The sequence below is a fragment of the Morone saxatilis genome, unplaced genomic scaffold (assembly GCF_004916995.1).
Source record: "Morone saxatilis isolate NCDOM2014 unplaced genomic scaffold, NCSU_SB_2.0 Contig21, whole genome shotgun sequence".
NCBI classification, from domain to species: Eukaryota; Metazoa; Chordata; class Actinopteri; family Moronidae; genus Morone; species Morone saxatilis.
Genome location: NW_023339774.1, coordinates 14,620,192 through 14,630,669, shown reverse-complemented (window position 1 = coordinate 14,630,669; position 10,478 = coordinate 14,620,192). Strand labels below are relative to the sequence as shown.

At 39.4% G+C, this 10,478-nt stretch overlaps 1 protein-coding gene across 1 annotated transcript; it reads right to left on the bottom strand.

Moving 5' to 3' along the window:
• Positions 1-381: 381 nt before the first annotated feature.
• Positions 382-10,201, bottom strand: tmem38b (transmembrane protein 38B). The gene is made up of 6 exons (XM_035667331.1): positions 9,751-10,201; positions 4,022-4,178; positions 3,100-3,284; positions 2,861-2,948; positions 2,268-2,385; positions 382-1,265 (listed from the first exon to the last, which is right to left on the bottom strand). The coding sequence occupies exons 1-6, from the start codon at positions 9,872-9,874 to the stop codon at positions 966-968; spliced, it is 972 nt and encodes a 323-aa protein (XP_035523224.1). The 5' UTR covers positions 9,875-10,201; the 3' UTR covers positions 382-965.
• Between the last annotated feature and the right edge of the window lie 277 nt (positions 10,202-10,478).

Below are 10,478 nucleotides of genomic sequence, written 5' to 3'. Positions count from 1 at the left end.
TCTTAATTTGTATTCACAAGGGGGTTCTCCGCCGTCTGAGGTTACATAGATGAGAATTGGGGGGGATTTGGGGGATCTCTCTCCTGCAGCTTTTTAAAGAGGGTGAGGTATCAATCAGGTGCTGATGTTACACTGATGCAATGTTTCAGCCTATAGAGGAGGTTACTACTGGACACTGTTCTGTTTTATATCATCTTACCAGCGGTGAACAGAGAGCGTTCTGTCAGGGACATACTAATTTAAAAGTGTACCTAATGATCTTTGATCATTTGATGCTTTAAAGTGAGGTAATATTGAGTTGGGTCCATGTTCACTGAACTGTACAAATCTTTCTGATGAAGCGAAAGGCCAGAAATCAAACCAGACATTTTTTTAGTGCATTAAAACCTGTTTATTCTCATGCTTTCAAATGTAATTCAAAGCATTTGCCAAAGACATAGACTACAATAAAATGTCTTTCATTTCAAACTGTTATACATTCAAGAGTGCAATTATTTAGTATAAATAGGATAGAATATCTGTGTCATAGAATATAATCTCTCTTTTAAAAATGTTTCAAACTATTTCAAAGTAGGAAATATAGCACTTACATTCAGTCCAATATATACAGAGAAAAAGATATATAGACATTCATAGATCAGCAGGTGCACAGCACTGTTCCCAAAACCCAGAGATAGAATTATTAAGATCTTGTACCCATTATAAATATAGATTAGGCTACACATTGTACTGCAAGTGTGCAATCAGTCCAACGATAGTATGATGGTCACATCCGACAGCATAAAAATCACAGTACTTTAAGGATGGGGTTGATTATCCAACAATAAGGTGCATTGGAGTCAGCTCCCTTTGTAATTTGTTTTCAGCAGTCAGAAAATTTAAGGTCCTGACGTGACAAATGTGAATCAGAAAATGACTCCACAACCCTGCTTAGAGGTGAAAAGGCGCTATGGGGCAGAGGCTGACTAGTCGGTCTTCTTGCAGCTTGTCTCTGCGTTCTCTGACTCTTCTTTGGCTTTGAGCGATCCACTTTGTCCCTTGTCAGGAGAAACTGGAGTGTGATTTCCCGCCGCTCCATTCTCACTAGATTCTTTGGTTGTGGAAGTGCAGGTCGCCGTGTCAGTTGTGCTATTGTCAATACATGCTCTCTTAATGTCGTCGGTAAGGGCGGCATAAGGGGAGCAGCCAGTGAAGAGGGTCTTGTAGATGGCCGACTCGATGCCAGCGAATGGTGAGGTGGAGGAGCCTGTTAGCATCATCCTTGACTAAAAACAAAAAAAAAATAGAGGAAGGGGGGATTAATTTGTTTATAGGTTTAGAATAGAATATGTGATGCAGTCATTTCCAAACTGGTGAGGTGTCATGATAATGATAGCAATAATGTCAGTGTAGGTGTTTACAGCTTGTTCCTCTGTCCCCAAGTGGCCAAAAAAGTGATCTTTCAGGTTTATTATGTTCTCCTTTCAGTACAAACTTCATTTACATGAATGTGATAGGAAGTCTTATGTCTTGTATGTGAATGTATTAAAGTTTCATGTTAGCCTAACACTGTCCTCTCTCAAAGTATTATTATATATTTTTGTGGGTAATAGATTTAAAAATATATATAAAATACGTCACATGCCTCAAGTATGTAATTTGTCATGTTTTCATGGATAGCCAATGTGACGTTGGTCTAGTTTACATATAAACACACAAAGTAAGTGGATATTTGTATCTACTTCTCATTAGGGGATGAGAGTATAACATCTGCATCATTTGGGAACAAAAAATAATAAACAAAAGGTTTGGACGCATCTCTTAAATCTGATGAAATGGCTCGGCGGTAATTTGACAGATCAGAGTCAGAGGGAGCTAACAGAATCAGAGTTGAAAGAAGACATGGTAGATTTATCTGTGTCTCAGTCAAGAGCACAAGTTTCCCAGAGAAGAGAAGAGAGGATGATGCAAGCTGATGAAAATGATGCAAAAGCCCCAGCCCTACGGGTAATACCGAGCTAATGTGAGTCACATCAGCTAAAACTTCAAAAAAGCAGAGGGAGAAAGGTCATTTAGAAGACAGGACACCACAGATCTGGAAGAAGCTACGGCACCAAAACATCTTTTACAGATCGAATTAGCCAAAGAATGGTATTAAATGGCTTTCTCTGTCGTGGGTAAGCAATTAAATTGACCAAAACATGCCTTCCTGTTTTGTATTTAAATCACCACCACCTTGGGTATACATTCTCAAGGTCACAGTATCAGGTATGATGCACCAGACTGACCTTGTTGACGACGGTAAAGATGGTGTAGATGAGCATCAGGTGGTGCTTCTGGAGAGGCAGGTAGTGGGTCTGCTGCAGAGCAAACAGCACTGCCCCTATGAGGGTGATCTTGGTGGGGCTACAGAAACATACAGAGAGAGACATATAGAGAGCCGTTGTGATATATCAACAAAAATATTAGAACATCTACGACAGCCAGGGTGATAATAACTTTATGCACATACTTGAAAGACATTTCATATGCTTGAAATATTATGCAGAAATGAACTAAATTGGAGACAAACCCTGTAGATGTACCCCATGAGTCCATAACTCAAATTGGTTTTAATGCTGCCATATGGTAACAAAGAGAACATGTTTGGTAAGATTTCCATACACACACAGGTGCCAGCTGTACAATGTCCTCTGCTTGTTGACTGTCTCCATCTTTGGTTCGGAATAGTTTGACATTTTGGTAAATATATATTTTCTTGTTGAGAAATAGATAAGAATATCTGTACCACTCTCATGTCTGTACAGTAAATATAAAAGGTACAACCAGGAGCTGGTTAGCTTAGCCTAGCATAAAGATTACAAAGGGGGGGGGGACTTACTAAGACATTTTGAGGAGCTCATTAGTCTCTGGTTTCCATACACCTCGAACAAGCTGCTCAAAATTACTTATCAGACCACCTCCAGCACCTAGTGGAGGGAGAAAAGAGACATCCGGTTGATACAGATTCATATATAAAATGTGTTTGATATTAATTAAAACACAAAAAAAATGTTGTTACTTCACAGCTCTTATAAAACTATCATGAAACTCCTTCAGCGTGTACCATCAGCTACTGACCTCTAGCCCACCCGATGGCAATCATAACCAGCAGACTGTCCTGGTATTTGCTGTGTGCCTGGGTGACCCCTCCAAGCACTTTCCACGTCCTGGTCACTTCCTTCATTCCTGACAGCACCAGCCTGAGAGGCAGCAGGGCAGCACAACAGTACACCAGGTCCATGGGGCAGTAAAACACTAGGTACCTGTAGAGACACATATGGCTCAAATAAATAGCGCACACACACAACCACTTCAGCTTCCTGCTGTTTGTAAACTATGTGTTCATTAAACATTTCTGACAGTATCACCTGTCAGTCTCTGTCAAGTAGCCAATTTCACCAGCAGAGGGCACTGTTTATTTTTTTGTGAAAAGAGTGTAATTATATGTGCCACCAGTAGAGGGCACCACAGGATTCATATTAAGAGGTTAGAACTTCATAATGACTTCTCTGTTGCATTCAATGCAACACATTCCACATTTCACGCTCAGTATTACAGGAAATTAAGCAGTTGCACATTTATTCTGAGGATAACCTTATTATTCTGGTTTTGCTCTGTGGGTGCACTGAGAAAGGGACATAGACATGTTTGTGTATCCCTTTTCCTCAAAGTTGCAGAGGGCCTTTCACTAATCCTTTCAATGTTTGCTTCACTTCCTCTCACTCTTTTCTCTATCCACATCTTAGTCCTCTTTCAGTTCTTTTGAATTCACTTTTACTCAATTAATTCCTTGCTGTCTATGTCTAATAGTCAATTTTTAATATGTTATAATATTGTATACTTTATTTTAATTGATTCTTATTTTATAATGCTTTTATTTTATTGGATTCTGTTTTTATTCTGCAGCTGTGAAGCTATTTGTAACGTCTATACAAATAACATTTATTATTATTCTTATTATTCTAATTACACACTATATTTCCAAGTCTCAGTTATTTACCATATGATCGAAGCAAGCAGAACACTGGTACTGTTGGACAAAGGTGCGATAGCTGGCTCGGCCAGCATGATCCCGGACAGCACTGCTCCACCAAAGCAGAAGAGCATGGAGCTGAACCAGCAGGCTATGGGGCTGACCCTGGAGACCTCAAGAGCGCCTGCACAAGAACAGAAGTATATTAGCAGGATCACCGCTCACTCCTTGAGTCCCCTATAGGTGGTATATTTTTCGTACACAAGGCATTCCTACAGGGTCTGTAAGAGCCTGAGAACAACCTGCAATCACTGTTGTTGAATGCTCGCCATAATAAGCATTAAACCTAGGAATGATTACTGTCATTACCTAAATCCCTCCATTACAGTGAATACTTAGGAGTTTGTGGATATGAGAAACATGTAGTCTAGAGAAAAAAAGGCCATTAGTGACGTCTACAGTATATCAGGGTATAAGAAGACAGTGGAGTTTGATACTTTGTCCTTTTCCCTATCTGATGCATGCTTCTCCCAATCTTGAGTACTGTATAATTATTAACTAGTTAGAGTTACCAAATACACGCAACAAAGAGAGAAGTTTGCGGAGCACTGTTACATTATTTGCGTATGAGCCTACAGTTCAAAGTGCAGAGAGGCAGAGGCAAGACATTTACACTTAGAAATGATATCAGTTCAGGGCAGATAACCATCAGCCGCTCAAAGCTTCCTCTGTGTTTCCACCCTGTGATCCTCTTTCCACTGAAAGCATTTACACGCTAAGTACAGCAACAAGATGAGTTATGGGCAACTCAAAAAGCATGTGAACTGCTATGTGTTATAATATTATGTTATGTTCTTACTGGAAATCACTAACACAGAGATGTTGTACATCCTTTATATAACTTTATCGACCTTTGCAGAGATAGTCCAGCACTATCTCACGCTGACTTCTCTCACTCTACCAAAGTTGCTGCTGCCAACGTACACTATGATATACGTGTTTCACTTAACCTGAGACAGGTAACGCCTGAGCCACCTGCCCTGAGTCACTATGGCCGCACACAGGACCATACTGGTAATCTGAGGATTACAGACAGATTATAGACTCCTGGAGAGAGATCGGTACACTAGAAGGATTTATAGCTCTATCTGCCTCCTCTGCAGACTCCCCATGAATTCAGTTAGTGCCGCTCCCTTTTTAAATTTCCTCTCATTTCTAAAAGAATGTAGAAATGATGGAGAAGCATCTTAATTTATCACCCATTTAAAAAAAAAAAAACATACAAAGTTACAAATGACTGTTTCAGTTAAGATTATTATTATTTCTGACGGTACAATAGAATGAAAAGATAACTGCTCCAACCTAGGGGGTCAAACTCCCTTCAAGGGTCACCAGATAATTCTGAGGGGTTGTGACGTGATTAAAGGGAGAGGAAAGAAGAAATCTTGCTGTGACTTTTCTGTTATCTTTACTTCTGTGTGAAATAAGGGATAATTTTACCTCTTTGGGATTCAAACGGTTATTCAAATAAAACTTTGGCATGAAACATGACCCAAAACCGACGTCTTTTGTAGGAATTCACAAGCCAAATAGTTGGACACCACTGGTTTAATCTTAACAATGTGCAGTATTTTATTAACCTTTTTGAATGTGATATCTAAAGTAACTAGAAGCTATTAAGCCAGTAGTGGCATCTAAAGTATTATTCCAGCAGAAAAACATAATTTAGCCACCTAAAAAGAAATCAGTATCAGTTTAAGTTCAGATTTGAACTAATGTGTAAAAACACACAATTCAACTCCTGTGTTCTGCGAGGTAAAGTTACAAATTCTAAATATAGCGAACAATTAAACTGTTTTTTTTTAGGTGGCTAGGTTATGAAAAAAAAAAAATTTTAAGCTAATTTATGGATTTTCACGTGTTTATTTATATATTTTATAAGTCACACTGAATCTAAAAATATGTGTTTCATGTCTGTTTCCAAGGGGTTTTCAATTATCTTAACTGCCTCCATGAGTGTCCAAGCCACTGCTGCTGCTCTAATTACTGACCATGTTGGTAAGCAGGCCAAACTACAATAACTAACTCCCTGTTGTTTTTAGAACACCTGTCTCTTTCAGTATCTTTACCTCATGTTTCTCTCTCCAACTCCAAAATGAATAGTAGTGAGTCAGAGGGGGACATTTTGCAATTGGAAAACAGTGACACAACTTTTTGTGTGTACATGAAGTCTGGTGTAATGAACGTTTGTGGTTCAAAATGAGATGCCACAGTTAGGAGAGGAGGAAGTTTGAAAAAAAAAAAAAAATGGCTTCCGAAATTCAAGACAGGAAAGAGCAGTTATACTATATGTCAACAGTCTAGCCTGACTGAGATACATATCATTGTCCCCTGTGAGACACCAGTGCTCAGTATTAGCGCTTTTGGTTTTGCAGCAGTTGTGGCACACAGTTCACAAGAGCAGCACATTGCTTACATAGTAAAACAGCATTGCTATGTCATCACTTCCAGTTCCAGAGCAAAACAAACTGCTGCAGTGTCTCTTTAAAGGGGAACGAAAATGGTGTTTCATTTAACATTTATGATGTAAGATGAAACTGAAATGCATACTCTGAAATATAATACCCTGCTCGGACTGCCCTCACACGGTGGGCTACAAAGACAACTTCACCAGATCAAGATCCTGTTTCCTGGTTTGCATTTGAAGGAAACACATTTACAAGTCAAATCTGAGCAATACAAGCGGTTGTATTTTCAATTCCTCTTTCTTTTCTTCCTCCATATTGTTTCTCTTTGTCTAGCTACAGAGGGACGCTAGAGAGTGGGCTCCTGTTGAGGCTTGTCTCTCTTCTCCTCAGTCTCTTCCAGGAATTAAAACAAAACCTTTTTGGAAATCTCTCTCTCTTCCGAGCCTGCTCCCATAATAATTGTAATCTGAGGTCAGTTTTGCCTGTGAATTTATTTTAAAGGGCGAAATTAAGGCCCATTTGTAAATGCTCTTAGATGAGTATGTTTATTAGAGTTTATTTACGTGCATACAAGTCCATCTTTACAAATGAACACAAAGGAAAAGGGCTGTTGTTCCATTTTCTTCAATTCTACAATTCAATAATCCAGTGCTCTTTCTGCTTAATTTCACCCCAACCTCTCCTAAGCCAATACCTTATTTCCCTTTGCCTATTATTTCACTTTTGTAGCCCTTCTTAGAACTTCTTCTACCCCTCTCTTCTTCTATCTGTTGGACGGAGACGTGACAGACAGCAGTAGAGAAGAAAAAGTGGCTTATCACTGGTTATTTTTGTCTTGAATCCCTGATTGACATATAACCACTGCTCCTCTGGCATTTCCACGTCCTCCTGTGTCCTATACAATCCCCTCACAGCAATGTTTAGAAAACTGCTTAAAATAACTCCAGTCTGATAAACCTGTTTTTGTGTTTAATAATCTATTCATTTTTCTATTTGAAGCTTTGGAATAATGATTCAGTCTCCTTGAAAATAACATTTTCTGGAAAATACTTGTTTGTTTGTGAAAGAGCTCCAGCGCTGCAAAGACTGGATGCACTATAGAGCAGGAGGGGAAGATTTAACACAGGAAAGAGAAAAAGAAAGGGAGGGTTGAATGGTTTATAGCATTCCTTTCCTTTTTGGGGAAGAAGAAGGACTGGAGCTGGCTGAGTGTTTTGAGTCTTGACTTTTATTGCGACTTTACAGGGACACACAGGGAAATTAGGAGGATTTTGTGTTTTCTTTACTGACCTATGGCATTTTGTTTGTACATATTTTTACTCTCTGTGTATCTGTCTTTCAGCTGCAGAAAGATAAATGGGAGCAGAGGACGAAGGGTTGAAAGGTCATGGCGGCTCAGATGCTTTGCGAGGCAAGTTCGAAAATAGACTGTTGATTTACAGCAGAGGGACTACAATGGACTGTGTGTGTGTGTGTGTGTTCTTGTATGGTTGTGCCTGTGTGTGTGTGTGTGTGTGTGTGTGTGGAAAGTCATCTGTGCAGTTAAAAGTCCACCTGTCCCTGTAGACACAGTCACGTGACGTAGTTGGCTCGGTGGCTGCCTTTGGTCTGAGCTGATACAATCGGCTGTGGCTCAGTGAGACAGTTTGTGCTCTAAGTCTGCTTCATTTGTGTGTTACCGTACGTGTGTTTGTGTGTTTGTCAGTCAACGAGGACAAACATGAGAAACTAACGGATGATAAGACGAATGTCTCCAAATTACTTAATACTGCTACTACGATACTGTGAAAATGTTTTTCCACTGTCAACATAGCAACTGTACACAACATCAGACAAAAAACGGATTTTTAATGCAATTACAACAGACAAAAGCACTGGTGGAACGTAACATTTATGCATTTATTTAAGTGCTGTACTTCAGTACGGTTCTGAGGTACTTACACTTGTGTAAGTGCTATTTTCATACTTTAACCCTTTAACCTTCCTTCAGCAGGAATGTTGCACTAAAAATGTTCGAATCCTGCCTGGGGCAGTTTTGCATGGGTTTCCCCGACCATAAAAAAACATGTATTTTAGGTTAAAGGGGACCTATTATGCATTTTCTTTAGTTTCTGTCCTATATATTATGTTGGTTTTTGACATTAAAAAAAGCCAAAGTATCAAATAATAAGGTAAATGTATGGAAAGGTAATCCATGTGAGCAAAAAAGAAAGAGAGAGATGTGAGGGTGAACTGGGGAGCTCCATGAAGGGCCAGTATAAAATAAATAAGGATGTTTTTGAAGAGTGGATCATGCAAAGCTACTGTAGTGGAGTCTCAGGCTGGAAATGAGCATAATAGACTCCTGTCAGTGCTCCTGACCAAGGCACTGGTCCCACTGCTCCTAACACTTGGATTAAAGGCAGAGAAATGACTTCTTACTCCACAGCTGCAGTTTGCAGATTAGGATTTTACAAACATATTCTAACATATGATCAATGTATCAATTATGATCCATTTCTACAGATTAAACAACAGTAGAGAAAGTAGTTTGAAATAGCTTCAGCTCAACCATGTTGATGCATTAGTAATAATAATACAGTGGGAAAAAACTATATAGTGACTAATTGTGTTAGTTATTATAGTAAAAGTTTATGTGGAACGATTATTTGGAACAATAGTTTGTAAAATGATAACATAATTATATCATTCCACTGACATTCAACAAATAATAATATTGAGTAATTCATGTATGCACAGGCTTATATAGCTAATTCAGTGAAGAGTGTGTTACTGATTATTGATTCATTTAATTTATTTAATTCATTATGATTATGTTATCATATATAAACATGCATACATACATATATACATATATAAAGAGGTGTTTCTATTATTTTGCCTACCCTTATTACTGATACAAATGGGGTGGACAAAATAATAGAAACACTTGTTAAATAATAACATAAAAACAATGAGAGTGTCATGTAGCTTTTAATAACAATTAAGCTGGTATGAGATAGAAACTTTAATGTGATAGCGAGGGGGGGGGGGGGTTGGTAAATGTTATTTAAAGTCCTTAATGTCACAAGGAAAAACACCTAGTTGTCACTACCCTTTAAGTGTGTCACTGTTCTAAGTTACAACACAACATCCATTGAGGTGGCCTGGTTTTCTGGTTTTCTATATTCTAATATTCCCCAGGACAAACTTTTGCTAAACAAAGCAAAACAGTTGCTTGGTGTAAATAAAATAAAATGCTAATGCTATTTCCTGAGTGTTCAGGCGCTTGAACTTTGCGTCACTTACCTGGCTGCTCCCTCAGAGCCATGACTGACACGATATAGTGCGCCATGTCAAAGTATGGAAACATGGACAAGTTTGCCAGCCCGTGGGACAGCTCGTCCAAATGCAGTACCCCGAACAAATCCATTTTCTTACTGTCTAAAACTCTTCAACAAGCCTAGTTAAGTTCAAAGTGGATAAAAGGCACCGGTCCAACTCCGAGCATCAGGTCAAACCCTCGGCTTCATCCACCGTCTGTCCACTCTGATAGCAGCCGGTGGCCCAGAACAGCTGTGTGTGTGCGGAGGGATAAACTGCTGCCAAGTTGCTCTCAGCTGGTTAGTTGACTTTAGGGATCGCCGCTCGTCGCCGGGCAACAGACCTGTATTGCCATGGGATGGTCATAGTCGGTATTACCCCCATCAACGACGCTGTCATCGGCGCATAGGCGGAATTCCTGCTCCGTGTTCCGCCATGCTAGTGATGTGGCAGGCGCAGCCAGCGCGGCGTTGTGATTGGACGAGAGAGAGCAAGGCGAGCCAATCACGTGTCGGAGTGTGGGTTTACGAGGTGATGCTACAGGATTTGTAAAAACAGATTTCCACATACACACAAACACGGTCCTGCATATTGGGTGGGGGAGTCGAAATATATGTGTAGAGAAGATAAGTTTTAAGATTATCAGAATAAAGTCGTAATTTCGGAAAAAAAAAGTATATAGGCCTATAATTTACTGTGCAATCTATTGCCCA

Excerpts from the sequence above, each read along its gene's own strand:
- tmem38b (XM_035667331.1), bottom strand. The coding sequence starts at position 9,874 with ATGGATTTGTTCGGGGTACTGCATTTGGACGAGCTGTCCCACGGGCTG. Across the intron at positions 4,179-9,750 it reads GGCTCTGAGGGAGCAGCCAG|GCGCTCTTGAGGTCTCCAGG; the intron begins GTAAGTGACGCA and ends GTTCTTGTGCAG. Across the intron at positions 1,266-2,267 it reads TCTTTACCGTCGTCAACAAG|TCAAGGATGATGCTAACAGG; the intron begins GTCAGTCTGGTG and ends TTTTGTTTTTAG.